General features: G+C 69.6%; 6 protein-coding genes across 6 annotated transcripts; 3 read left to right on the top strand and 3 right to left on the bottom strand.

Moving 5' to 3' along the window:
* Positions 1 to 437: 437 nt before the first annotated feature.
* On the bottom strand, positions 438 to 7278 carry CHLNCDRAFT_140725 (hypothetical protein; the record flags this gene model as incomplete). Its single annotated transcript, XM_005850897.1, has 23 exons — positions 438 to 770; positions 1587 to 1745; positions 1917 to 2035; positions 2154 to 2285; positions 2403 to 2603; positions 2737 to 2806; positions 2904 to 2972; positions 3135 to 3245; positions 3351 to 3408; positions 3582 to 3730; positions 3879 to 4037; positions 4203 to 4316; positions 4463 to 4531; positions 4672 to 4815; positions 5030 to 5343; positions 5466 to 5510; positions 5622 to 5684; positions 5791 to 5915; positions 6005 to 6080; positions 6274 to 6402; positions 6556 to 6619; positions 6742 to 6866; positions 6966 to 7278. The coding sequence occupies 23 exons, from the start codon at positions 7276 to 7278 to the stop codon at positions 438 to 440; spliced, it is 3141 nt and encodes a 1046-aa protein (XP_005850959.1).
* Positions 7279 to 7440: 162 nt separating this feature from the next.
* CHLNCDRAFT_140726 (hypothetical protein) lies at positions 7441 to 9878 on the top strand (the record flags this gene model as incomplete). The annotated part of the gene is made up of 4 exons (XM_005850611.1): positions 7441 to 8008; positions 8159 to 8512; positions 8670 to 9578; positions 9718 to 9878. 4 exons carry the CDS (start codon positions 7441 to 7443, stop codon positions 9876 to 9878), a joined length of 1992 nt encoding a protein of 663 aa, XP_005850673.1.
* A 404-nt stretch (positions 9879 to 10282) lies between these two features.
* Positions 10283 to 11980, top strand: CHLNCDRAFT_140727 (hypothetical protein; the record flags this gene model as incomplete). Its single annotated transcript, XM_005850612.1, has 5 exons — positions 10283 to 10291; positions 10404 to 10787; positions 10887 to 11127; positions 11244 to 11554; positions 11639 to 11980. 5 exons carry the CDS (start codon positions 10283 to 10285, stop codon positions 11978 to 11980), a joined length of 1287 nt encoding a protein of 428 aa, XP_005850674.1.
* Positions 11981 to 12693: 713 nt separating this feature from the next.
* On the bottom strand, positions 12694 to 15418 carry CHLNCDRAFT_19459 (hypothetical protein; the record flags this gene model as incomplete). The annotated part of the gene is made up of 7 exons (XM_005850898.1): positions 12694 to 12872; positions 13053 to 13388; positions 13608 to 13778; positions 14000 to 14208; positions 14435 to 14614; positions 14844 to 14977; positions 15191 to 15418. 7 exons carry the CDS (start codon positions 15416 to 15418, stop codon positions 12694 to 12696), a joined length of 1437 nt encoding a protein of 478 aa, XP_005850960.1.
* A 1226-nt stretch (positions 15419 to 16644) lies between these two features.
* On the bottom strand, positions 16645 to 21264 carry CHLNCDRAFT_140729 (hypothetical protein; the record flags this gene model as incomplete). The annotated part of the gene is made up of 13 exons (XM_005850899.1): positions 16645 to 17085; positions 17294 to 17448; positions 17932 to 18054; positions 18396 to 18473; positions 18717 to 18814; positions 19024 to 19113; positions 19265 to 19460; positions 19664 to 19795; positions 19981 to 20059; positions 20231 to 20311; positions 20451 to 20507; positions 20722 to 20979; positions 21178 to 21264. 13 exons carry the CDS (start codon positions 21262 to 21264, stop codon positions 16645 to 16647), a joined length of 1875 nt encoding a protein of 624 aa, XP_005850961.1.
* A 375-nt stretch (positions 21265 to 21639) lies between these two features.
* Positions 21640 to 27083, top strand: CHLNCDRAFT_140730 (hypothetical protein; the record flags this gene model as incomplete). The annotated part of the gene is made up of 12 exons (XM_005850613.1): positions 21640 to 22125; positions 22379 to 22731; positions 22884 to 23032; positions 23227 to 23344; positions 23555 to 23757; positions 24095 to 24276; positions 24579 to 24719; positions 24986 to 25255; positions 25429 to 25528; positions 25742 to 25815; positions 26125 to 26439; positions 26694 to 27083. The coding sequence occupies 12 exons, from the start codon at positions 21640 to 21642 to the stop codon at positions 27081 to 27083; spliced, it is 2781 nt and encodes a 926-aa protein (XP_005850675.1).
* Between the last annotated feature and the right edge of the window lie 61 nt (positions 27084 to 27144).

Below are 27144 nucleotides of genomic sequence, written 5' to 3' on the forward strand. Positions count from 1 at the left end.
CCCGCAGATCCCACCTGCCAATGTTGATCTGCGCTGTGGTGCCGCCGGGGCGCCGGCATCATGAGGCACCACTCCAGCAGCGCTCTTTTGGCCCTTCTGTCAGAATTCTACCGCTTTTCTGACAGCAGCCGAGCCGGAGTGCATCAAGCCTCAAAGCTGAAATTTGGCTGCTGATTCCTGACTGCCAGCTCCTGCAGCGGCTTGCAGCAGGGTTCATGCAATTGGAAGGATTAACCGACACGCTTACGCCCTCAGGTCGCCCCACTGCGTCCCCCCCTTCCATCGTGTCAGCAGACGCCGCCAGTTGCCCGTACTGCGCGGCGGGAGGCGGCCGGGCGCGGCCTGGTCACTCAACTGTGTTGATAGGGATGCGGCTGCTGCAGCTGCTATCAAACATAGATTTTACTGGTCTGATACAAGAACATAGAGTGTCGAGATCACAGAAAGCTAAACAGTGGTGCAAAGTCGGGCGGCGCCTGTTCCGCTGCTGCCACCGCGGGTGTCGGCGATGGAGCAGCAGGCTGGGCAGCCACAGGCCCAAACATGCCCGACAGCCAGTTGAGCTTTGGCAGGCTGAGGGCAGCCACTTTGCCGGTTTCAGGGGGCGGGGCGGGAGCAGCGGCAGGTCTGGTGGGGGCTGCAGCTGGCACCACCGCTGGCGGGTCTTCGCTCGGAACCGAGGCAGCACGCGCCGGCACAGCAGCCAGGGACGCCGCTAGCTTGCGCCGCTTGCCAGCAGCCTCCCCCATGCCAGCTGCAAATGGCTGGCTCTGCACCACCGGTGCAGCGGGAGGCGGGCCGCCGAGCAAACCGCGCCGCAGCCAGGCAGGCTGCACGGCCTGGGCTCCGGCGCCGGCAGCCAGGCCAGCAGGCAGTGGCACTCCTGAGGCTCCCCCTCCCGCCTGCACCCTGCTGCTGCTGTGGAGTGCAAACTGGGAGAATGGTCCCCCGGGCTGCCCCATTGCGGCATGGCTGGAAGGCTGGCAGGCCTCAGGTCCTTGTCCTGCTGCAACTGGAGCTGCCAGCCCAAGCCCTGGGCCCGGACCAGCTGGCCCCTGGAGGCTGGCGGCGGCCGGGGTGGAGGCCTGCTTCTGCTGCTTCCAGCTGAAAAGTGTAGGCTGACGGCTCTGGGTGGCAGCCCCTCCGCGCTGAAGGGCAGCCTGAATCGAGATCTGCTGCAGCGGGCCGCCATGCCCCTGCGGCTGGCCGCCAGGGCCGCTGCCACCGCCTGCTGCGCCGGCCTGCTGCTGCTCGGGCGGCGCAGTGAAGGCGCGCCACTTGCCCTTGGGCCGTGTGGTTGCTGCGGCGGCGGCAGCGGTGGGGTGTAGCGCCGGGGCCGGAGGTCCAGCTGTGTGCGGTGAGCTGGGCGGTGCTGGAGCCGCCGCGGCGGCCTGGCGGCCAGGCGCTGCCTTGGCTGCTCCTTGCTTCTGGGCCGGCTGCTGCTTGCCGCCTGCCGCCTCCACCGCTCGCCCAGGCGCGCCGCGTGCAGATTTTCGGGGCTCACGCACACTGTGCGGAGCCGCCGTTGTGCCATCTGGCTGTGCTGGCTCGGAGGCAGCTGGCATGGTGCCGCCGCCGTCGCCAACCTGCCACCCCTCCTGCGCTGCTGCCGCCTCCGGGACGCCTGCTGCTGCCATCTTGGCTGCCTGGCAGGCCTGGCCCTGCAGCCGCACCCCCGGCGGCACTGTCGTCCGCACTGCCACATCCACGCCCACCAGCCGCTCATGCACGACGGATGCCACCACCTGCATGCGGGCCGGCCGGGGGAGCGGGAACAGGTGGCAGATGATTGGAGAAAAAGCGTGGTGCCCCCTGGACTTCCAGCGCTGCTCTCCAGGTATGCAAGTGCCCAGAGAACTCGCCTCCAGGGGAGCGTCCCCTCGCTTGACGGGGGACTGCGTGCGTGTGCGCAGCACCAGGGGAGACGGAAACTGCTCCAGCGCCAGCGAGCGGCAGAGCAGCATGGCGTCGTCGTGCAGGGAGCCCACCAGGAGGCGGGCGGGGCTGGGAGCGGTGCTGCTGCCCACACGCTCCACTGCGGGAGGGCACAGGGCAGGGCAGGCAGCGCACGGTGTGCTCACCACGTGAAAGCGGGCTCCAACACAGCACTCCAACCCCAACACCAGGCATGATATGTGCACATGCACAGTGACCAGCGCCCGCGTTCGCGCCCTTGCCTGTGACCTCCAGCTCCACTAGCCCGCCCGACAGCCAGGCCACCGGCAGGCACTGCAGGTTGACGGCCGGCGGCATGCATGCGCCCAGCGCGGCCTGCACCTCGTTTCCTGCAGCGCCCAGGGCAGCGGCGGCCATCAGGCAGCATTCTACCAGCAGCGCTGCTGGCAGAGGCCAGCAAGCCCCCCATTCGGAACGCGCATGGCACTCTTGTGCAGTCCCCGCACCAAAGGGGTAGTGCCGCTGTGCCAGCGACTCCAGGCGCCGCGGCTCCACCTCCGCCAGCTGGCGCAGCTTATGCACCCCCGCCGCCGCCAGGCGCTGCGCAATCAGCGGCCCGATGCCGGGCAGCTGCCGCGTCTCCATCTGGCTGTCGGTCCACAGGCGCTGCCGCAGGCTCTTGGCCAGCAGCAGCGAGTTGAAGGTCTCTGCAGCAGCCAAGCAGCAGCCAAGCAGGGCGGCCAGGCGGGGAGGGCCGGCAGGACAGCATCAGGCTGGGGCCACCTGGGCTTTCACAAGGGCAGGGCAATGAAAGCAGGCGCTGGCCTCTCACCCACCCACCCGAGGCCTTGCCAGCGTGCTCAAAGAACCTGACCATGGCGCCGGCAATGCGCTTGCCCGCGCTCACCACCTGCGTGGATGGCATTGCAAACAGGAGGAAAGTGAGAGGTGCGGAAGTCGGGCGGGCACCAGCCACAGCGCCGTGCAAGCAGCACCGCCCCCAGCACCTGCTCCACATCCTGCTTCAGGCTGTAGTCCAGCTTGTCGGTGGGCACATCGCTCAGCCCCTCATTCACCTGCGCGGCAGCAGGGGCAGGGCAGTTGCTGGCCGGGCGCAGTTGAAGGCAGGCACGGCAAGGGAGCAGGGGCATGCGACAGCAGTAGGTGTGTGTGCCATGGAACTGCAGCTGCCTCCCTCCATCGCGCCAGGACCTGCACTCGCAGCAACCCTTGCTCACCAGGATGTGGATTTTGTGGGCGGCGCTGGTGATGCGCTCCAGCACCTTGCCCGGCTTGGCGCCCATGATGGGGTAGCGCACGCGGTCAGAGTGGTTGACCTCGTTCAGCACCTGCGGCCGGGGCGCATGGTTGCAGGGAGCCTTGGCACAGGGCCGGCTCTTGTAAGGCACGTGCACGAGCAACAGAAGAGGGGCAGGGGACTGGAGAGAGGCCACAGGCTGCCTCGCCTTCTTCTCGCTGCGCCGCAGCTTGATGTTGGCCAGCTCGGCGCTCCTGCGGGGAGGGCGGCTCCAGGCGTGTTGGGCCAGGCAGCAAACCAGCTGCGCATGCAGCTGGCCCAGCACCATCACCGCAGCGCGGCTGCCTTCAGGGCTGGCACCGTCCCTTTTAGGAGGACCTTTACCCAGCTTCCCATCCCTCCCAGGCAGCGCCCCAGCCGCCCCCACCTGGCCAGCACGGAGATGAGGTCGGGGATGGCGGCACCCGGCGCCATGGTGCACAGGCTGACCATGGTGCGCATGCGGATGTACCGCTCAGCCATGATGGCCCCCGGCTGCAGCGGCTCCAGACCAAAGCCGTCGTCGTGCAGGCGCACCTGCAGGGTTGGGTGCGTAATGTGGTGTGGCATGGTGGCGTCAGTGCCTTTCCCCAGATGCCGCCAGGAATGGGAGGCGAAAGGGCGCACCACCTGGCAGGCGGCAGCAGCAGCGTCGGCGGCGGCAACAGCGGCAGCAGCGCCCCACCATGCCGTGCTGCGCCAGCTCCTGCACCGTGCCCAGCACCAGCTTGTCCCTGAGCCAGCGGTCGAGCGCGTCGGTGGAGGGCTGCGGCGGTACGCCGTACCGTGCGGGGCTGCGCTGCAGGCACACATACAGGTAGGTGCAGCGCAGCCACTCTATGGCCTGCGGGAGAGCAAGCAAACAAGCCGAGGCTCACAATTGAAAGCGGCATAAGTTAATCGTACAGGTTGCGCTGGCCCACAAGCCATGCCTACAGGCAGCCCTGGGATGCAGTGCAGTCCCTGATGCCGCGCAGGGGTGCCCTGAGCGGCGGCTCGCCTGCGACACGTCGCCGATGGTGCGCAGCACCACCTCTGCATTCAGCAGCTCCGCCAGTACCCCCTTCAGCTGCGACTCCACCACCTCGCTGCCGCTGGTCAGCTCCTCGTAGCGGCGCACGTTCTGGCAGGCAGGTGGTGGCAGTTGGTGGTCGTGGGGCAAGGGTAGCACACTCAACAGCTGGGCACCTCCCCCAACCAGCAGGCAGGCCAGCAGGCAAGCAGCCCTGCGAGCCAGCATCCCAGGCAGCACCCGCCCACCCCACTCACCGGCTTCTGCGTCATGATCACCGCCACTCCCTCAGTGTCGTACTGAGGCCTGCCCGCACGCCCCACCATCTGCGCGCGGGTGCTGTCAGTGCAGGTGAGGGCAGGCAGCCTCAAGCCAGCCAGATTTGCCACTACCGCGCATACACCACCCACCCACGGGAGGAGCCATGCACACCAGCGTGCCCTGCAGACCCGCAGCCAGCCCCCACCTGCAGGCAGGTGCTGCGCTCATACTCCTGGTACCCAGACGCATCCTCCGCCTCGCTGCCCACGTAGCGCCGCGTGCCCTTCACCACTACCAGCCTGGCAGGCAGGTTGACGCCCAGCGCCAGCGTGCTGGTGGTGCACAACACCTACGGCGGGATGAGGCAGGGGTGGGCCCGGGAGGTGAGCGGGCGGCAGAGATGACAGCGGCATGACGCTGCCCGGGATAGACAAGTCCATGGCTGCTGCTGCTGCTGCGTCTGGCTCCCAGCATGCCCCTGGCATTCAAGGCGGGGCGTGGCTTGCTTGGCATGGTTGGCTGAGAGGGGGAGGTTGCACAACAACATTACGTAATGCACCCACCGGCAGGTCCTGGGCGATGAACAGCGCCTCAATCGCCGCCCGCTCATCTGGCTCCATGGCGGCGTGGTGGAAGCCGATGCCCATCTGCACGCACTCCCGCAGCGCCGCAGTCTTGAGCCTCCCTGCCGCCGCCGCCAGGCGCTGCGCCTGTGCGCCATCCCGCACAAAGGTGCTGCCGGCGGCGCTGGCGGCGCCGCCGCGCCAGCTGGCGCCTGCCTTGGCTGCCTCGCGAGCCAGGTGGGCCGCCGTCTCGCCGGTGCCCTTGCGGCTGCTGCAGAACACCAGTGTGGGCTTGCCGCTCGAAAAGTCTGCCACTGCAGATAAGAAGGGGGGTGGAGGAGCATGGGGCTAAAATGTTGACAGAGCAGGAAGCAGCAGTGCCACCCAGCAGCGCGGGGTGAGGGCCACGCAGGCGGAGGGTAGCAATGGGCAGCACCTATCTGGTAGATGTAGTCGTTCAGGCGCCGCTCAAACAGAAAGTCTGGAGGAAGGGCAGCAGTTGGGGGGACAAAAAGCCGGGGAGGGTATCTCCAGGCGCCGCAGGTCCTGCTTTCAACTCCGGCATCCAGCACAAAGGCATCCTCGCTCTCACCTGTCTTTGTCGGGTTGTAGCCTCTCACCACGGTCCGCAGCTTGACGGGCCGCATCTCCTCCCCTGCATGCCACCGCCATGAACAGCCTCTTCACATATTCCTGGATGCGTCTGGCATGTCAGCTGTTGCACAAGTCCCAACAACCCCAGGCCCCGCGCTGGCACCCACCAAAGCACTTGATGCCGGCGGGCGGTGCCCCCAGCCACTGCGCCAGGTCCCGGACATTGGGGATGGTGGCAGACACCGCCACGTACCGCACCCTGCTGATGGGCTGCCCCCGCATCTCACGCAGCCTGCGAGGGAGCACCGCGAGCAGGCATGCAGCGGCAGCTCAGAAGAGCTATGTGGCCCAATGCGCGCCCGTGCCTCCTCGTCTCCCCACCTGCTGACCATCTTGATGCGCGCCACCACGCCCTCCAGGCTGCTGCCGCGGCTCTCGTTCAGCAGGTGCACCTCGTCTGCAGGTTAGCAGCATGCAGGGGTGGCATGGATCCACATAGCAGCACAATTCAGCAGCACCCACAAGCTCCTGCCAGCAGTCCGCCACCCTGCTGCTGCCCCCTGGCACGCAGCACAGCCCTCGGCGTCAGCCTGGGCAGACCCCAGCACCCCTACCACCCAGCGCCAGCACCCACCCACCCACCCACCCACCGATGAGCACCAGTCCTATGTCGGCGAAGAAGCGCATGCCGGAGCGGGTGACGGCGTCAAACTTCTCGGGGGTGGCGCAGATTATGTCGGCAGAGTCCAGCGCCTCCAGCCCCTCATGCCCCGTGTCGCCTGCAGGCGCATGGGGGTGCATGGGGACCGGGCACCAGATGACTTGGGAGCACCCCCCGGAAGGCAAGATGCACGGTGTGGCAAGCAGGGTGGTGCACCAGCTTTGGAGTATGCACAGGGCCGGGAGCCCAGCCAGGGCCAGCACCCACGTACCCGTCAGCTCCGCGCATGTGACGCCGAGCGTCGCAAAGCGCTGGCTCCAGCCCCGCACCTTCTCCTGCACCCGCCGGCAGGCAGGGGAAGCACATTCACTTGCACGCTCAAAAAGCACGGCTGCTCCAGGCAGCCAGGAGGGGCTGCAGAAGCTGGGCACCGGCTGCCGGGCCCGCTTGCCTGCACTAGCGCTCGGGCGGGCGCAAGGTACACAGCCTTGAGGTGGCCCGGCCTGTGCCCAAACTGGCCGGCCGGGCTGATGTGCTGCAGCAGCATGCGCAGGATGGCCAGCTCCAGCAGGATGGTCTTGCCTGCGGCAGGGAGTGGCACAGGGCAGAAGGAGCTGGGTTGACCGGGGCGTTCACTGGCGGCTTGTTCCACTGCCGAGCATCCACGCCGCCGTGCCACACCTCCGCCGGTGGGCGCTGAGATGACCACATTCATGCTGCTCTCATAGATGGTGGGCCAGCAGTCGTTCTGGATGGCATTGAAGTAGCGGAAGGGGAAGGCGGGGCGGAAGCACGTGGGCAGCTCTTCCACGGCGCGCAGGCGGCCGTCGCCGCCAGGCGGCCATGGCGGAGGGCCCAGTTGTGCTGCACAGGTGCTCATGGCGATGGGCCCTGCTGGTAGTGAGGGCCCAGCCGTCTGGTAGGGAGGCTGCCACTGCCGCTGCTGCTGCTGACTGGCGCCCAGAGGCTGCTGAGTCGGCCAGCCCGAGGCCATGGCTTCCTGTGGCGCTCACAGCTGCCCCAGACGATCCCTGTTGAGCAAGAGAAGGAACGTAATGGGCACCTTGGAAAGGAAGGAACACAGCTGTTGCAGGCTCAATGAGCTCCCCTGATTTGTTCATTTGACAAAACCTGGCCCCTTGGCTGTTGAGGCTCCATGGCTGCGCTGGCCTTCACCCTGGAGGGCGCCAGCCTGCAGTTCTTCACCATCGAGGTGCCCCTGGCGCCTCCAGCCACACCGACTGACCAGGAGGACGAGGAGCAGGCCGACGACCTGCTGCCCACGCCGCTGCCGCCGCGCTTTGCGGCGCTCAGCCGTGCGCTGGCGGCCGTGCGAGCGCTCAACAGCGCGGCGGCGCCCTTTGCAGTTCACGCGCTGGGCCAGGAGGAGCTGCGGGTTGTGACCCTGAAGCCGCACGTGGCGGGCGTGTTCAGGATGCTGCACCAGCGCCAGGCCTCCTGCGGCATCGTGCTGCGGGATGTGAAGAGCCACGTGGCGGTGGCGCCGCTGCCAGCGCCTGAGCTGGGGCGGGCGTGCGCGTGCGGCCTGCTGGCCAGCCTGCTGCCGCGCGGCTGGTGGCAGTTGGACGAGGATCGGCTGCTGGGGACCAGCCTGCTCGAGCCGGCGCAGGATGGGGCGGCCCAGGCTTGCAGCTCGCTGACCGTGCGGGTGCATGCTGAGCCAGGCAACAAGCAGACCAAGCTCTACCTGCTGGTCAGGGCAGGTGGGTGCTGTGTGTTTGCGGGTGTGATGGGTGCTGCAGCTGCCACTGGCTATGCCCTGCCTTGGCTTGGCTTGGCTCGGCTTGAGCTGCCCCATACTCAACACCACCACGCGCCACCACCCCTGCCCTTCCTGCCCCTGCCTGCTGCAGAGGAGGTGGAGTTCCGGCACCCCGCCTGCCGCCCCGGCGCCAGCCTGGCGCAGCGCAGCGCCAGCCTGGCGGGCGCTGAGTGCCAGCTGCTGCCTGACCTGCGCCCGGCGCTCATCCAGCGGCTGCGCCCGGCGGATGAGCCCACGCTGGCCCGCCTGCGCCCGCTGTGGGCCAGCCACGGCATGCCGCTGCCTCCGCAGGTGGACTGCCTTGTGGAGGTGGCGCTCGACTGCAACCCAGACGCACCCACCTTCCGTTACCCGGACTGCCGCGTGCTGGGCGCCTCGGGCCTGCTCAGCGTGGCCAGCAAGCGCAGCGCGCCCACGGTGCAGGCTGCGCTGGCCAGGCTGCGAGGTGGGGCTTGCGTCAGGCGGGGCTCCTGCTGAGGGCAGGTGTGGACAATGTATGACTGGGGTGGCGGCCCCGGGATGTGCTGGGAGGCGCCGACATGCCATGCTGGGCTGGCTGCTGAGCTTCAAGGCCGCTGCCTGCCCCGAGTGTGCTGCCGCAGACGACCTGGCCGCCACCCCCATCAAGTTCCTGGGCCCTGGCCTCAAGGTGGGCGCTCAGGCGCACGAGTGGTTCCCTGGCGGGGCGCCGCTGCAGCCGCGCAGCCGCCACCAGGCAGCCCAGCCGGCATTGACGGCGCCGGCGCCGGCATTCATCACCGCCCGCCAGCACGCCGAGCTGAGCAAGGGGCAGGCTGGCGGCGGCACCTCTGGAGGGCTGGCCCTGGGGCAGGCCTTTGATGTGGCGTCCTTTGCGGCGGCAGCAGCAGGCAGTGCGGCGGGTACGCAGCAGCAGCGCCCTAGGCGGCCTAACTTTGTGGCGGGGGCCAAGCTGCAGGCGGCGTTCGAGGAGGCCAAGCGGCAGCTGGCCGAGGAGGAGAGGCCAGCTGCTGCCGCTGCCGGCAGCGCGCGGCCAGCGCCAGCAGCGCCCACAGCGCCCAGACAGCAGCCATTCGCGCTGCGGCAGGCGGCAGCCGCTGTGGGCGGCAGCCGCAAGCCAACGGTGCCAGTGTTCAAGAAGGCAGCGGGTGCCCCTGGCCCCGCACGTGGCAAGGTGGCTGCGACCCCGGGCAAGAAGCGGGCGCCCGCAGCCAAGCCACCGCCTGCTCCCAAGCGGCCCAAGGCTGTGACCGACACGGCAGCCTGCGCAGGCCTGGACGGCTCTGTGGCCGGCGCCACGGGAAGCCTCCCCGCCAGCTCGGCTGCCGCTGGGCTGCCTGGGATGCCGCCCTCCTCTGCCGCCGCAGCCGCTGGTGCCGGCAGCGCGCCGCCATCTGCATACAAGCAGGCAGCAGGCAAGGACAAGGCACGGGCGGCCACGGCAGCAGAGGGCGGCGGCATGGGGGCGGCGCCGCCGCCAAAGGCGCCCGCCAAGCCTCGCGCCAAGGCAGCCGACGTGGATGTGGCGGCAGGTGGGTCGTGGCTGTGGTCCTTGTGGTGGCGGGTAGGGCGAGAGGGTTGAATGCCGCCGCGCCATGCCCTCCCGCATGGGTTCAGCTCATGTGATCATCACCCATCCGCACTTCACCGACCGCCGCTCGCCCGCTGCAGTCACCGCCAAGGTGGGCCAGATGCACGGCGCGGGCACGCTGGGCAAGCTGACCGTCCCGGAGCTCAAGGCGTACCTGAGGAGCGTGGGGCGGCCGGTGGGCGGCAAGAAGGGGGAGCTGGAGGAGCGGGTGCGGCAGCAGCTGGGGACGGCTGGGCTGTGAGCCAGGGGATGAGGTGACGCGTCAGCACTTGATTCTTTGGGTAATAAATATTAAGTCCTTCGTAGCTTGTAGTGGGAAACACCGCCGCCCGGCAGAAGCCGCCAGGCCGCTGGGCGTCATGTTGCCCGTTACGCTATGATTAACCCAAGAGGCCTCTGCAAGCTGTGAGGTACGCAGGCTAGCTGCATCTGCCTCGATCAACTGGCTGATTTCAGCGGTTCATGGAGGATATGCTGGTACGTCGTCGCCGAGTTTTAGGTGCTCTTAATTAGAACCACGGCTCTATACCTCTATATCACGAATCGTGATTCCGAAGGCTTGCGGAGGGCACGGGAGCTCCAATGAGGTGACCCACATGATCGAACCTCATCATTTGGCCACAGCCCGGCAGCCAGCCTCGCTCCATGAAGCAGGTGCAGAGGTTCGGGTGTGCCTGAAGGCGCCGGCCGCCGTCGGGGAGCAACCGGGCGGACATTCCCGGGTCGCCCGCCGCCGCCCACTGGCGCCTGCCGCTGGCGCCTGCAGGTATGGACGATCAAACCTGCTGCCCAGGTAGACCGCCCACGAAGCAGCTTTAAGAAGGAGCAGAGCTTGCGGGCGCAGCCTGACCTCCAGGATCAGCCAGGCGAGGACATTGAGCTGGCATGCCTGCCGGCCTCTCCGGTGGGCGCACAGGAGGCGCACGCCACGCCGCAGCTGTTTGGCGGCGCACAAATGGCTCCGACAGCAGCTGATGCGCAGCAGGCTGCCAGCCCTCCGGCATACGTCCATTGCCACTCCTTCGATGTGGCCCGCTGTGCCGTCAGCGTGCTCAAGTTTGCCCCCGGCTCGGCGGATCGCCTGGCCTGGGGCGCCGACGACGGCGCCGTGTACCTGGCGACCGCGGAGCAGCCGCCGCGCCTGCTACAGGTGCCTGCCGGCTCAGCCTCTTTCCCTGCCAGCGCGTTTTGCGGTGTGTGAGGCAGCGCATCCACTGGTTCAGCGTGCTTCCCTGCCCCATGCACACAGGTGCTGGAGCGGCACCGAGGCAAGGTGTCTGACCTGGCTTGGTCTCCCGACGGTGCCACGCTGCTGACGTGCAGCCAGGACGGCACCGCCTGCCTGTGGGAGGCAGGCTGCGGGCGGCTGGTGCGCGGCGTGCACAACCTGTCGGGCCCGCTCGGCTGCTGTGCCTTCCACCCCGTCAACCCAAACCTGCTGCTGCTGGGCACGGCGGCCGGCGAGCTGCTCACCCTCAATGCCAGCACAGGTGAAGTGCGAGGGGCACAAGTGGGAAACACAAACAAGCACAGGGCAGCCAAGCTGCGCTGCGCCCACTGCGCCTGAGTCACCGGCCTCCACTTCCCCCCTCCTCCCCGCCTGCAGGCCACTTGGTCGCCAAGGCTGAGCTGCAGGCTGCGCCGATGGCGCGGGTGGGCGCCTGCTCTCTGGCGCCCTCCGACCGCGGCCAGCTGCTTGCCGCCGACAGCCGCGGCTGCCTGCACCTTTTCGACGCCTCCCTGCACGGCGGCGCAGCACCGCGCATGGCGCTGCTGGCCCACCTCCCGCCCTCACGCAACCGCTTCCACGAGCCGGCATGCTTGGAGTATGCGGCACACAGCGGGCTGGCGGGGGGCGCCGCCGTGCTTCTGGTGCTGTCCAGCGGCGAGGTGGTGCTCAGCAGGCTGCACCAGAAGGTGGGGACACGCACGCAGGAGCCAGGCTTGAAAACAGTGCCAACCCATGCTGCCCACGCTGGTGCATCCCCCCGCCTCATGCAGCCGTACCGTTTGGAGGCGGTACAGGAGGTACGCACCGCTCCGGCGTCCGCCAAAGTCAGGGCCTCGCTTCGGCCGGGCTATGCGGCGCGGCAGCAGGCGGTGCTGGCGACCGGCGGCGAGGACTGCAGGGTGCATCTGGTGGGGTTGAGCCAGGCGGGAGAGGCGCCGCGCCTGCTGGCGGCGCTTACCCACCACCACGCTCCGGTGCTGGGCGTGGCGTGGAGCTGGTGCGGCAGCCGGCTGGCATCAAGCGACATGAAGGGCGTGGTGGTGGTGTGGCGCGAAGAGACAGCCCAGCCAGCGAGCGACGACCCGGCCGCTGACGGGCTGGCAGCCCCATGAAGCGGCGGTGCCCAACCATCGTGTTTGATTGATTTGATTTGATTTCTCCCAAATGAATGAAATTTCATTGTGGCAGTTGCACGTCCGCCCACTTTTCTTGCAGCTTTGATAAAGTACGTTCTCCTATACCATGTTGCTTTGTACAGGTCCCATCCCCAACTCCTCATCTCTTGACTTGAAGAAAAACCAGTGTTACACTCGATCGCTGGCAATAACAAACAAGAGCAGCAAGAAACTTTCCCAAAGGCTTAGCAGCAAAAATGGCACAAAATTGGCAGCAAGAGGACAAAGAGAGGTAGAGAGGCACCAGAGGGGCACCAGCGAAAGCCTGCCATCATGGCGGCTGCGGTGCGCCAGGGGCTCCGAAAGGGCGGCGGGCTGCTGCTGCAGGGTGGGGAGAAGGTCCAGCCATCCAGCACCAGCCTCACAAATACAGATGAATCGAGGGGCAGAAGAGGTGGAGCAGGAACAGAGAAAAGAATCGGGACATGCGATGCACTGCCGCGCTGCGGTCAGGTGGTGGTGCTGTGCTGGGTGCAGGTGACAGGGCCTGGCCAGCAATGCACCCGCCTCCCAGCCCCGCAGCGTGGCCGCAGTCTCAGCAAGGGGCAAGTGAAGCCAGAGGGCGGGTGCACGGCGGCGCCCGCAGCTGCGCGGCAGGTGGTGCCGCGGGGGTTGAGCCGCCGGGCCGGGCCGCCGACGCGCATCGCTGCTCAGTCCCAGGCCTGCCGCTGGCTGCTGGCAAAGGTGGTGTAGACCACCAGGCCCAGCAGCTGGCATGCGGCTGTGGGGTAGAAGAGCGCGTGCGCCCAGGAGCCGGTCTGGTCTAACAGGTAGCCAGCAAAGGTGACGCCCAGCACGCCCGGCAGCGCGCCCGCCGTGTTGCTCAGCCCTGCGCGGGCGGCACGGGCAGGGCATGTGGGTGGGCGGGGCCGGGGCAAGGCACGGGGCCTCGCTGCCGCTGGCCGCGGCAGCCACGCCTCCCCACACCGTCGCAGCCAATGCCGCGGGAGAGCCGCAGGCGGCGTCGGGCGGCGCCCCTGGCCGCGCCAGGCAGCGGGCGAGCGCTCACCCAGCAGCGCGCCGGCATACTTGGGCGATAGGTCCTGATGGTTGCAGTACAGTCCCGCGCGGGACCAGGCCCCCAGCGCAAAGGCCAGGCTCATGACGCCGACGATGAGGCCGATGGGGCCGGCGCCGGGGGTGGCGGGGGTCAGCAGGGCCAGCGCCAGCATGCACAGCGCGGGCCCCGCAAACGAGATGCCCTGGCACAGCTTGCGCACGTCCGTCACCGCCCAGCCGTGCTTGCTGGCGAGGCCGTCGGCGATGGGGCCCACCAGGGGCGTCATCAGGGTCATGGAGACGTAGGGGATGAGGGTCAGCAGCGAGCTCTTCTCCACATTCAGCCCTGCGCGGCGCGGGAGGCGGCGGCGGCAGCGGCGCGCCGAGGGCGTCCTGGTCGGTGTGGGCACAGGCAGGGCTAGGCCACCAGGCTCCAAAGCCGCGCCAGCCGGGCTGGAGGGGACGCGGGGACGTCGTCGGGAGGCAGCAGCAGCAGCAGGCCGTCCTGCTGCCGGCCAGCTGCTCGCCCCACCCTCCAGCTCCCCACCCCTCCCTGCCCTCTCACCCAGGGCCATGTCGAAGTAGGAGGGCAGCCAGGCCAGCAGGGTGTAGTAGCCCCAGTTGAAACAGAAGTGCGCCACGATGATGGCCCACACGGGGGAGCTGCGCAGGAAGGCACCCCAAGGCACCGGCCTGCGCTTGTCGGCCTCCCGCGCAGCCGCGGCCGCCGCCGCCTCTGCCGCCTCCTCCGCGTGCTCCGCGGCGGTGGCAGGCTGCGTGCGGAACTTGCGCGGCAGCGCGCCTGCGGGGGCGCCAACGCAGGGGCGGCGCTCAGGCAGGCAGCATGGCTGCCGGGCTGTGCGCGACACGGCGTGAGCTGGGGTGACGTGCGAACGAGAGGGCAGCAGCGGCAGGCAAGCAGTCGCCGCATGCCGCGCGCCGCCGCGGCGCGCATACGCGCACACGCCCAGCCCCCACCTTCGTCCTGCTGCTCGGGCTTGAACAGGGGCCAGGCCAGGCACCAGACGAGGCCCAGCACCGCAAACAGGTAGAACACAGACTGCCAGCCAAACCAGTGGATGAGAGGGCCGCACAGCAGCAGGCCCACAGCGCTGCCCACATCCAGGCCGCCAAACACGGTGGTCACGGCGCGGGCGCGCTCCCTCCTGCAGCCGCCAGGCGCGCGTGGCGGTCAGGCAGCCGCTTGCCGGCCCCCGCAGGCGGGCAGCGGACGGGAGAAAAAGGGGCGGCGGCCGGAGAGCACAGGCGGAGGCGCCGGGCAAGCGCGCTGCGGCGTGCAGGCCCCAAGCAGTCGCCGGCACGCAGGCGGCTGCGCCGGCATGGCAGCGGAAGCGGAAGCCAAGCAGGCGTGGCAGGCCCTGCCCCGCTCACTCCGGCACGATGCGGGCCATAACATTGGTTGCCGAGCTGGGGGCCAGCCCCTCGCCCAGGCCCACAAACAGACGGGTGGCGCAGAGGGCCACCAGGCCCAGCTTGGCCGCGGGCGGCGCGATGAGCGTGCCCAGGGACCACAGCGCCACGCCGGCAAACAGCACGCGCGCGCCGCCGATGCTGCGGGCCAGGGGAGGCAGGGGGCGCGGCGCGGTTGGCGGGTGGCACGCAGGTCAGGCTGGGCCCAGCCAACACACCGCCCAGGTGCAGCAATGGCGGCAGCAGCGGCCAGCACCCTGCCCCGCTCCTGCATCCAGCCACCCCACCCCACCCCACCCCGCGCCAGCAGGCGCCAGCAGCCTCCTCGGCCCCCACTCCCGCCGCTCCTTTCCCCTGTGCCGCGCTTCACCTGGTGGACACCCAGCCCGCGGGGATCTGGGTGAGGGAGTAGCCCCAGAAGAAGGAGGAGGAGACGAGGCCGCGCTCCATGGCGGTCCACCCCAGCTCCTTGGCCATGGGGATGACAGCCACAGACATGTTGACCTGCGGGCAGCGGTGGGTGGCTGTGCGTGAAGAGCGAGTGCATGTGGAGGTGGTGGCTGGGAGAGCCGGCTGGGGAGGGCGCAAGTCCTGGAGGGGCAGCGCAGCGCGGCGGGCCGGCACGGCAGCAAGCACGGCGCAGGCGGGCAGCAGAAGGGCCGTGAGGTGGGCTGCGGGCCCGTCGCCACCGCGCCGCTGCCTGCCCCCGTGCCGCACCTTGTCCATGTTGCACAGCACAAAGGAAAGCGCCATCATGCCCACCACGCGCCACCGGTGCGGCACGCCCGCCTGCTGCTCCGCCGCGGCCTCGGCGGTGGCCGCCGGCGTGCCTGATGCTGCGCCAGCCGCTGCCCCCGCTGCCGCCGCCGCGTCCGCGTCGTCCACGCTGTCTTCTAGGTTGGCTAGAGCTGTGTAAATGGTGGAGGCCTGGTCGTCACCTGCCATGGGCACCTCTGGCACCAGGCTGCGGTCCGGAGAGTCTGAGACCACCACGTGCCGCTGCCGCCGCCGCGCCTGCTGCTGCTGCGGCCCGCGCCGCAGGCCCCACTGCTGCCCCAGGGCCGCCGCGCTGCATAGCTGCTGGCGCGTGGAAGGCGCCTGCGAGCCGGCGGCGGCGGCGGCTGCGCAAGGCTGCCTGCTTCCGCCCCGCGGCCTGCCGCATTGCCGCAGTTGTCTGCTGAATGGCTGCATCGCTGCTGCGCCTGCTGCTGGGGCAGGAGCAAGGCCCGCAGCCTGCATCGGGCACAGTTTTGAAGCACGAGGGAACGCGGGCCGCCGCGCAGGCCCTGAGCCAGGGCTGAATTGAGGGGATTGCCTACACCGATCCTGCAGCCACAGCGAGCGAGCAGCGCGACGCGCGTCAGGGCCGCCAAAGTTGGGTGATGGTGCGGAAGGCACCGCGATCGCAGCCCCATGGGCACAAGGAGGCCACGAGGGCGCACCTGCTGCCGTCGATGGCTGTTGGGCGCGCCACCCGTCTGCAAAGGCTTTCTGAGGCGAACGGCACCCAATGCCAAGAAGCACCAAAGACCCAATCTTCAGCTTTGAGAGCGTGCCGGGGCTGCCACAATGAGCGTCCTCCCGTGCTGTGCTGAGCTTGCCAGCGCGCACTGCAGGCCGCCCCCGGCGCGGAGTGTGCAAGGCACCGCCGCCGCCGCCGCTGCCTGCTGAGTGGCCACACCACGCAGCCTGGTGCCATCCAGAAGTCCACTTTCACCTTGTTTCAATGCTGCTGCACTCCGCGCAGCCAGCAGCATGCGCTGCGTGCGCCAACTGAATGCCAACCGCCGGCACCCCCTGCACGCCCGGCGCCAAAAGCACGGGCCACGTGGCAATGTGTGCCAGCTGCCGGTGAGGATTCACGTGCATCGTCTGAAGGGGATCTGGGGGCGATCGCAGTTGCATGGCGACACCGCCGCCGCCAGCTTTCCTCCCGCAGGGCGGCACCAAGGCTGCGCCTCACCAGCTGCATCTCTACTCCACATGCTGTCACGTCTGCGGCACTACGCGTCGGCTGTCGGCAGGAACGCAGCGCTCACACGTTGGCGACAGCAGCGCGCAACCCCAAACTCTGTCCCCAGAAAATAATCACAACACGCCGTTGCTTGCTGCGGCGAGAAGCCGGCCCACCGGCCCATCGGCACGCTGCGCGGCGCGCCATGCCAGCCGCGTCAGCCCTTCACCTCCAGCACCCGCGCATCCAGCAGCGCCCTGACCACCGCGGCCGCCTCCACGCCGCACCCGTCCTCCGCCGCGGGCAGCTCGCCCACGGCCACCGCCTCGGGGACGCCCTCGCCGCCGCCGCCCGCTGACAGCAGGATGTCCAGCAGCTCAGCGCAGCCCACGGGGAACTCCAGCACCCCTGCAGCCTCCACCACCACCTCCTCCAGAGCCTCCTCCAGCGCCTCCTGCTCGTCCGAGGGCTTGTGGGCGTGCAGGTCGCGGCGATTGGCCATGCAGTGGTGCACCTCGGCGATGGGCTCGGGGCCCTCGCCGTCGATCACCAACCGCGCGATGCCCGGCTGCGCCAGGCCGACCAGTGTGGCAGGGCCCACTTCGCCCGAGCCGCCCGCGCCGTCGGCGCCCTCGGCCGCGGCGGCGGCGGCGGCGGCCTGTCTCAAGAGGGGCGAGGGTGACGCGAAAGCGGGCGGCAAAGTCAGCGGCGACGGGTCGGGGCAGGGCACGGGGGGCGTACCGTAGGCCACGCCAGGACGCTCTGGAGCAATGCACCAGCAGCCGCAGCCGTGCGGTCATTTGCGGGCATCCCCCAGCCCCGCCAAGCCGGCATCCCCAGCCTCCCCCCGCCCCGGCCGCCCCCACCTTGCGCGGCGGTGGCGGCAGGCGCTGCTGCAGGAACTGCACCGCCAGCTGGTCGGCCACGCCGTCCAGCGGCATGTGGTGCATCACTGCCTCAATGAGCTCCGCGCAGTGCTGGGTGAACTCCTCGCGCCGCGGGTCCTCCTCGCCCCCGTCGCCTGCGGGCCAGCCGGGCGGGCGGGAGGGCTGGTGGGTGGGTGGGTGGGGAGGCAGGTCGTGTGCGGGCTTGCAGGGAGGCTGTGTGGGTGGACAGGCGGGCGAGGCGGTGGCAGGCGGGGTGAGGCGAGGGGCCGGCAGGCTGGCAGGTGGGCAACTGCAGGTGGGCAAACGAGAGGAGGATGGGCGGTACACACTCCTCCGCCACCTCGCGCCATGCCCGCTAACGGCCGCACCCAGGCCCCGGCAGCTCCCCGCTCACACGTCTGGCTGCGCGCACGGCCGCCAGCCTGGCGCCGGCCCTGGGCCAGCCCTGCGCCTTGCCCACCCTCCACCCACCCTGCTCCCGTGGGCGCCCGGGCTCCTGCACCCCCCCCCGGCCCCGCAGCCACGCCCGAGCCTGCACCCGCACCCCCTGCCCTGCAGCCACGCTGGTGCCTGCCCCACGCCCTCCTGCCCAGGCCCAGCCCCATGCCCTCGCTCACCCTCCGGCCGCTCGTGCATGACGCCCATGTACTCGAAGTAGTCGCGGGGCAGGGTGCGGCGCAACTCACGCCTGGACTGGGCCGCCGCGCGCAGCGCCTCGGGCAGCGCCTCCTCCAGAAACACTGCAGGGGGGTGGGCGGCGGTGGCATGTGGGTTTGGTGTGACTAGAGAGGGAGAGTGTGTGTGCGTTTTGGGGGGGTTGTGATGTGTGGGTGGCTGCGTGAGCGACGGCGACGGTGGAGGTGTGGTGGTGGTGGTGGTGGTGTGTGTGTGTGTGTGTGTGTGTGTGTGTGTGCGGGCAGGCCAGGCCAGGAGGCAGGGAGAGAAGGGAGCAGGGGAGAGGGGCAGCATGACACTGACTGGCCAGAGCGTGGGGCGAGGCCCCAGCAGCGAAGCTGCAGCAGCAGCAGCAGTATAGCCGGGCGCACACAAGGGTGGGCAGTGGCAATGGCCGGGCACGCACCCGTCCAGGAGCGCTGCTGGTTGGCGGAGATTGTGATGTGGAGTGAGTGGCTGTCTGGCATCGACTCAGCCTGGTGCACTGCAGCAGGAGGGGGCAGGGGCGGTGGAGGGGCCGGGCATGAGGCAGGCTGGAAGGTGGGGAGGCTGAGGGCGAGCGGCCAGAGCGACGCTCGGCAGCCGGGAGCGCCGCGGCGGCCCTGGCTGGAGCAGGAGCTGCATGCACCAGTCGCTGCCAGTACAGCAGCCCCTCCCTGCCCTACCCCACACATCCACATATCCACACACACGGCAACCACACCCACACCCACACCCCAGCGCCCACCTGTACCGCGCGGCATGTACAGCATGTCACCAGGCTCTAGTACCACATCCATCACACACTCGCCCAGCTCCTCCTCGCTGAAGTCGCGGCTGCTGTACCTGCAGCACGGTACCGCCATGCGGGGCAGTACCACAACCTCAGCATGCCGCTGCTCGCTGTGCATGGCTGGCACAGCCCTGGCCCAACACGCACAGGCGGTGACAAGCAGAGGTGCCGGCAGGGCCGGCGGCGGCCGTGGGATGATGGTGGCGAGGCGGCGTGGCGAGGAGGCAGCGCCCTGCCCACCCTCTGCCAGCCAGCTGCGCACCGCGGCAGGACGTGCTCTGGGTCGGTGGGTGCGTGAAGGCGCCACCGCTTCTTGCCCTCCAGCTGCAGCACAAAGGCATCTATGTCGTCCCTGCGGGACAGTCAGGCAGAGGGGCCACAATGGACGTGATGCAAGGCAGAGGTGCGGTCGGATGCCCAGCAGCCGGGCCCGTTAAGAGGAGCCGAGCAGGGCGCACAGTGGGACCATCCCACAGCAGTGTCTGCTCAGCGGCCCGCCCCACCAGTGCGGCGCAAAGCCCTGGGTGCCGGCTGGTGTGAGGTAGGCGTTGCAGCCCACCGGGCACTGAAGGAAGCTCTCCAGGCGGGCAACCAGGCGCCAGAGGCCGTCGCAGAAGCGCTGCGGGTGCAGCAGGCGCACGGAGCAGCCCTCCTTCTCAAACCGCCGCCACACCACCTCGGCATCTGCCATCTCGGGCACTGCACACCAGCGGGGGGGGGGGGCGGCCGGGTGGGATAGGGGATGCGCGAGCGGCCACCAAGGGCTCCAGCCGTCCCCAGCGGCAGAGGAGACATGGAACCGAACGCACAAAGGGAGCCGCCGTGGGAGAGCAGGGGCCGCGTTAGGCAGCGGTTGGTGGCACAGGAGCCGGGCTGAGCGCAGCGGGCGTGAGGCGCCCCACCTGCCTCCTCATCCGGCTCAGTGCTGCCGTTGTAGTTGAAGTTGGCCCGCTTCTTTCCTCCCGCGCTGTAGCTGGTCACATCCACGTTGATCTGGTACTGCATGGCGCCACCCCGTACCAGCCGGTCGATGTCTGCACCGCAGGCGACAGCCAGCAACGGTCGAGCTCCAGCCAGTGCCGACGCGAGCACAAGCTTCAGGCAGCAGCGAGCGGCAAGGTTGGTGCGGCCACACCAGCAGCAGCAGTGAAAGCAGGCGTGTTGGGTGTTGGAAGACAAGCCTCCCAGCCTGACGTGATGGCAGCGGCGGAGCACGCACCGTCTTTGCTGAACAGCCCTGAGAAGTAGGTACGGTTCTGAGGGCGGGTGACCAGCATCGGCGCCTCGTCTTGAATGGCCTGCACGGAGAGCGAGGCGGCGGCATGCTGGGATGAAGCGCAGTGACAGCACATGAGGGCTTGGCTGGTCGCCGATATGCCAGCCCATCACAGATCTGAGCCGCATCGCCAAGCGCCACACACCACCACCACCCACCACCGCCACCAGCCACCTGGACACCTGTCACACACCTCAAAAAAGGTCTCCACCTCCACCGGCACAATCAGCCACTGGAACACGCCCTCCCCATCCTCAATCTCCTCCCCAGACACCTGCGGCGGGCGCGCGGGCGGCAGCGGAACATGAAACGGCAGGGCGCGGCCTGCAGCTGCGCATGCTCGGCCTCATGCTGAGCAAGTCCTGGCCCAACTCGACATTCCCCAGCCGCCAACCTCCCCCTCAGCCACCCACCATGTCTGGTGTGCGAGGGTCCTCCACTTTGACTGGCTCGATGGTCAGGTCAAAGTCCTGGAGGCAGGAGGGATGGAGGGGCGGGGAAGGGGCCTAGGAGCACAGGACAGCGAGGCGGTGGGCAACGCAGGTAGGCCACAGGCCAGCGCCATGCTCGCCGGCATGGCACCAGCAAGCTGCTGCCGCGGCAGCCGGCCTGGCCGAGTGCTTGCACGGAGCCAAGGGCAGGGCAGCTGAGTGGAGCCTGGTGGAATGTGGGCACCAGGCGCACCTCCAGCTCCATGTCTTCCTCTCCCTCCTCCTCTCCAGCCTGCTCGCTGCCGCTCCCGTCATCGCCATCTCCCTCCTCCTCCCCCTCTTCTTCCTCCTCTTCCTCCTCTTCTTCCTCCTCTTCCTCCTCTTCTTCCTCCTCCTCCTCCTCCCTCTCAGCGTCGTCGTTCTGCGCAACCGAGGCCTCCGCAGAGTCCTTGCTGGCGGCGCCCTTGCCCCGCCGCCGCTTCTTGCTGCGCCCTGCCGGCTCCGCCTCCTCCTGCGGGCGCAGCGGCGGGGGCGACTCTCAGCCCTGGAACGCAGGTATCCAATACCTGATGTCGTCGAGGGGTCTCCGCCTGCCCCTGCAAGCCTTGATCACAATACTGAAATATCTCCGCCAACTCGCCTCCATCACGGCCGTCGATCCATCCTCCGCAACCGTGCATCCCAGAGTCTGCGCCACTGTCTTCAACACCGTGAATGCGTCCTCATCGGCACCCAGGCCAAGCGCAGAGGCCAACCCCGCGATCACCCTTCTCTCTTTGGCTTTGGAGGCAGCCATCATGTGAAATGGGAAGTGGTGGGGAGATCCTAGGGCCATCAGCTGAACGCCTGGTGTCTCGTTTGCCACGTGGAATTTGGCTCTGGTTTGGCGCCCAAAGAGTCATGCATGGGGCCTGTGCGCCGCACAACCGTCCCCTGCGATCCATTCTGCACTGCGGCAGCAGCAGGCATGGCGGCGGCGGGACTGCCGGGCTGCCTGACACTCAGCCTGCAGCCCCATGTGCTGCAGCAGCGAAGTCGAGCAGCCCGCAGGAGTGGTCAGGGCGTGCCATGTGCAGCGATAGAGCGGAGGGCAAGCGGCACTGCCCCACCACGAGCCCCTGGCCACAACCGGAGGCCCCCGCACCAGCAGTCGGGGCAGGGCAGCCTGCACATGCAGCGGCACCTGGTCGGCTTCGACGCCGCGCTGCGGGCGGGGCAGCTGGACGGCGGGCTGGCGGTGCTGCGCGAGGCGGCGGCGGCGGCGGCCGGCGCGCCCGTGCCGCTGCTGGGCCCCGACCGCAACCGCGCCTTCATCCAGGCCTGCTTCCACCGCGGCCGCCCCGAGAAGACCATCGAGTACCTGCAGCTGCTGCACCCAGAGGTGGCACCCTGGATTTCGGTCATGAAGGAAGCCAACAAGAGGCGGGACCTGGTGACCATGAGGCGGGTGCTTGCCGCACGCCAGGCAGCAGGTCTGGCGCTAGACCAACGCTCCTCCACGGCAGCCATTGCGGGGCTGGGCGCCGGGGGGCGGCTGGCAGACGCGCTGGACGTCTTCTGCCGGGCCTGGGAGCAGTACGAGTGCAGGACGGTGGAGGTGGCCAACGCCGCCATCTCCGCCTGCGCCAACCAAGGCAACTGGGAGGCGGCGCAGGAGGTGCGCAGGCCAGCAGCAGGGCCGCGCGTGGGCTGGGGCAGCAGCAGACGGGCTTGGGTCGGAAGTGTGGCAACAGCAGCAACAGGAGGGCTGGCAGATGGCTGCCGCAGCTGCCCGCCGGCGCTGCGCCTGTGCTGCCCCCGGCGCCGCGTGGCAGATGTGGCGCCGGCTGCGCTGCTCAGTGCAGGCTGCCGTGGCGCGCTGCACCTGTCCCACCCAACCACATACCCGCTCCACTGTTGCGGTGCCGCAGGTGGTATCCATCATGGAGCGGGAGGGTATCCAGCGGGACGTCATCACCTACAACTCCCTCATCAAGGCCGCCGCCGCCGCGGGGCTGCTGCCGCACGCGGTACGCACGTACCGCGAGCTGGCCGCCGCCGGCCTGCGCCCCACCACCTTCACCTACGCAGCGCTCTTCACCGCCGCCGCCAAGGCGCGGCACGGCGATGCCGCCTGGCTGCTGCGCACGTGGGACGAGATGGAGGCTGCTGGGGTCGCCCCCAACAACTATGTTGTGTCGGCCCTCTTCTCGGCAGCCTCCCACGCCCCCTGCACCCCCGCCCAGCTCGACCGCCTGTTTGCCGCGCTGGCGCTGCTGCGCAGGTGCGTGTGGGAGCATGTGTGCGCGCGCGGGCGGCACGTGTGCTGCTGCTGCTGCCGTGCGTCGTCCCTGTCCTGGCCCGTCTGTCCCCCCTTTTCCGCCACCGCCGTCACCACCACCACCACTCCCAACCTGCTCCGCCCGCCTGCCGCAGCTTTGGGCCTCCCAACGATACGGTGTACACCTCGCTGCTGACGCTCATCCAGCGGCAGGCCATCCAGGAGCGGGCGGTGGATGTGTGGACAGCGGTGAAGCAGGACGGTGTGCGGCAGACGCCCCACCTCTACTCCTCCCTCTTTGCGGGTGCGGCGCCTGCTGCCGTCGCAGCTCCTGCCGCTGCTGGCGACGGCCTGCTGCCGGCTGTGCCGTGCGAAGCGGGCGGTTCGAGCTGGCCGGCGCATGGCGCCGCGAGGCGGCAACCGCGGGCCGCGGAGGCCAACGTCTCAGCACGCCTGCTTGCCGTCCCCGCCCGCCTCCCTGCCTGCCTGCGTGTGCAGCCTGCGCGCCGGGCGCCTCGCCTGCGCTGGTAGAGGTGGCGCTGGAGGCTGCGGACGCGATGCAGGACTCTTGGCAGGAGTGTGTGGCCAGGTCCCAGCCGCGGCCGCACTACGAGCGGTGAGGCCAGCTGCGCGGCGGCGACCCCTGCTACACACACACACGCGCCGCTCGACTCCTCCTCCACGGCCACTCCTTGCCTCCTCTGTGCCTGCCTCCTGCCCCTCACTCCTCCGGCATCCTCCCCCAACCACTCCTCGCCTCCTCACCACCCCCCTCCTGCCCCCCACTCCTCACTGCCCCTCCCCTCCCCTTCCCCTCTCCCCGCAGCGACATGTTGGTTGCCTACAACGCCCTGCTGCACCTGCTGGGCTCCATCGGCCAGCTGCAGCGGTCGCTGGGGGTGTACCGCGGCATGCGCCGCCGCGGACCCGCCCCGGACGTCGTCACCTACAACACCCTCATCGCCGCTGCCGCGCACGGCGGCAACGTGCAGGCCGCCATGCGCACCTTCTCGGACATGGTGGACGCGGGTGAGCGGGTGTGGGTGGGGGGGCAAGAGCGTGGGGGCAAGGGGGTGGGGTGCAAGGTGGTGGGAGGCGTGCTTGCTTGCTACTTGATTGATTGCCTGGGTTGCTTGCTTGCTTGCCTGCCTGCTTGCCTGCCCGCTTGCTCGCTCGCTCTTCTCTCCCCTCTCTGTTGGGCATCTGCTGCACGTGCCGGCGGTGCCACGCCGCGCCCCGGGACTCCGGGAGCGGGGTGCCGGCAGATCGGCTGGAGGCAGGGCCCCTGCTTCCGCCCCGGCCCCGCATGCCTCTACCCTCCACCCCTCCTCCCCTGCCCCCCACCCCACCCCCGCCCCCCTGCCAGACATCGAGCCCACCGAGCGCACCGCGGGCGCGCTGCTGCACTGCTACGCCAAGGCTCGGGATGCGGCCAGCGCGCGGCGCGTGTTTGAGGGCATGGCGCAGCTGGGCGTGCGCCCCAACCTGGAGATCTACACCAGCCTCATCGACGCCTGCGTGCAGGCGGGTGGCAAGCAGTGGACGCAGGTGCGGCGGGGTGGGGTGAGGGTGCGGTGAGGGAGTGGAGGGGAGGGCGTGTGGTGAGAGAGCGGTGAGGTGTGGGAGTGGTGGGCAGGGGAGGGCAGGGCCACGGCGGCGCCAGCAGCCCCGGTTCTGCATCCGCGCAGCTGCACTGCTGCTGCTGCTGCTGCTGCTGCTGCTGCTGCTGCTGCTGCTGCTGCTGCTGCTGGCATCTGCACCTTCCGGCCTGCCCCGTCCACCGCCCCCCCTTCCTTTCTGCCCGCTGACCCCCCCCGCCTCTGCATTCCCCTCCGTGCCTGCCGCCGCAGTTTGCTTTCCAGCTGGTTGAGGAGATGCGGCGGGAGGGGCTGGCCCCCAGCGCTGTCACCTACGGCTGCCTGCTAGCGGCCTGCGAGAAGGCCGGGGACGTCACCCGCGCCTTCGCCCTCTACAAACAGGCCTGCGACGAGGTGCGGCGCGGGGGCTTCGCCCTGCGCGGCCGGCAGCGTGGTTGAACCAATCAAGCACGCTGCATGCGTGTGGTGGAGGGTAGCCCACCCACCATCGGCTGCTGGTGCCGGTGCCGCCGGGGCTGGCGTGCCACTGCCGCCAGTCCGTCCTCTGGCCGGGTATTGAACCGCCTGCCGCCCTCTGCCTCCCCTCCCACTCACTCACTCACTCACTCTCTCACTCACCCACTCTCTCGCTCGCTCTCTCGCTCGCTCACACTCTGCAGGGCGTGGCCCCCAGCGACCAGATGCACGACATGCTGATCAGCATGTGCACAGAGGCGGAGCGGCTGGAGGAGGCCGTGGACCTGGTCAAGCGCCTGGCCCGCTCCTCCCCTGGCGCCCAGCCCGTCGGCGGCGGCGGCGGCGGCGGCAGGAGCGTGGACGGCGGCGCCACCACCAGCGGCGGCCTGCACGAGCACACGCTCAACTCGCTCATCCGCGCGCTGTGCGGCAAGTACGTGGACCGAGCGCTGCGCCTGCTGAGCCTGTGCCAGGTAGGCGGGGGCGGGGCGCAAGCCAGCCGGCAGTGGCGCGGCAGGGCGTGCCAGCCCAGGCAGGGCGTGCCAGCCCCAGGCAGGGTGTGCCAGCCTCTCCAGCAGCAGGCCCAGCCTCTCACTAGCTAGCCTCTGCCACTCCCCGCCTCCCCCACACCCACGCCCACACACAGACGATGGGCATGCGGCCCAGCAGGCGTACCTACCTCTCACTCATCACCGGCTGCGCCAAGGCCTCCCGCAGCGCCGCATCGTACGACCTGTACCGCTCACGTGAGGCTTGGTACTGCTGCTGCTGTGTGTGTGTTTATGTGTGTGTGCTGGGTGTCTGTGTGGGCGCCTGCACGCGTTCGGGGCTGCGGCGGGGTGGGATCTGTGTGTGACGGGGTGCTTGTGGAGGGGCCGCTGCCGGCAGCATGGCTGGCTGCCCGGGGCCCCGCGCGCCTCATTTGCCGAATGCCGTGCGACCGCCGTGCTGCGCCGCAGTGCGGGCTCAGGGCATGGAGGCAGACGCCGCCTCCGGTTCAGCCCTCATCACCTCCCTCTGTCATGCCAACCAGGTGGGCCCGCAGGCGTGGCGGCGGCAGCCGCTCTGCAGCTCCATGCCCGCTCGCACCAGCCGCTGCTGCTCGCCGGCCGCCTGCCCTGACACGCCGCCCCGCTGTGCCGTCCCCTCCGCTCGGGCTCGGTCAGCCCAGGTCCCTCCCCCTCCCCTGCCTGCTTGCCTCTTCGCCTGCCTCGCCTGCCCCATCTCCACTATAGCCTCGCCCTCCTCCCCTGCCTCACCTGCTCCCTCCACCTGCCCCACCTCCACTCGCCCTCCTCCCCTGCCCCACCTGCTCCCTCCACCTGCCCCTCACTTGCCGCAGCTGGAGGTGGCGGAGACGGTGTACAATGACATGCTGGCGTGCGCCTGGCGGCGGGAGCTGCACACACTTCCGGCGCCCGCGGCGCGCCGCGGTGGGCTGTCCAACCACGGCCGCACGCCCGACGGCGAGGCGCTGGCGGCGCTTGTGCAGGCCTTTGCCGCCGCAGGCGACCTGCGCAGCGCCGCCAAGTACTACAAGCAGCTGCGGCGGGTGGGCAAGGCCGGGCTGGCGGCGGTGGCGGTGTCGCACCGCCGCATGTGGGAGGTGCTGATCGAGAACTACTGCCGGCAGCACAGGGTCAAGGCGGCGCTGCAGGTGAGAGGGGGCGCGTGTGTGGCGCGAAGCCCTGCCTGGGAGGAGGCTGCAGGCGTGTGGTGCACGTGAGCAGCAGCTGGGCACCCTGTTTCCCCGTGTGCTGGCTGCTCTTTTTCGTTGCTGCTGCTGGCGTTGCTGCTGCCGCTGCTGGTGCTGCTAGAGTGGGCAGCGACGCTGGCGTGGCCGGCACGCCCGACCGGGCTCCGCTGCAGCTGCTCTGCTCTTGCAGCGACATGCATGCTGCCCGCGTGCAGGTGTTTGATGACTGGAAGGTTGCCCGGGACGACTGGCTGGCCGCCCAGCAGCAGCACCAGCCCAACAACGACCGCGCAGCAGCGGCGGCGGCGGCGCCGAGCGCCGCCCTCGGCCGCGGCGCCAAGCCCGCCAGCGGCGCCGCTGCCAGTGGCAGCGGCAGCGGCACGGAGGCGGCGGCGGCGCTGCCGGCGCCGGCCCCCGCGGCGGCGCGTTACCCCAAGCTGTCGAACGTCAGCCTGGCCTTCCTGGAGGCCTGCTGCCGCAGCGAGCCCGACTGCGAGTGGCGGGTGTACGACGTGTGCGCCGTGATGCGGCAGCAGAAGGAGCTCAAGCGGCAGGCGGGGCTGGCGCGGCCGCAGAAGCAGAGCCACCACTTTGCTCCGGCGTGAGGCCGCCTGCCACCGCCCGCACTCCCCGGCTGCTCGTCGCTCAGCATTCAGCACCGCTATT

This window comes from Chlorella variabilis (assembly GCF_000147415.1).
Source record: "Chlorella variabilis unplaced genomic scaffold CHLNCscaffold_3, whole genome shotgun sequence".
Classification (NCBI taxonomy): Eukaryota; Viridiplantae; Chlorophyta; class Trebouxiophyceae; order Chlorellales; family Chlorellaceae; genus Chlorella; species Chlorella variabilis.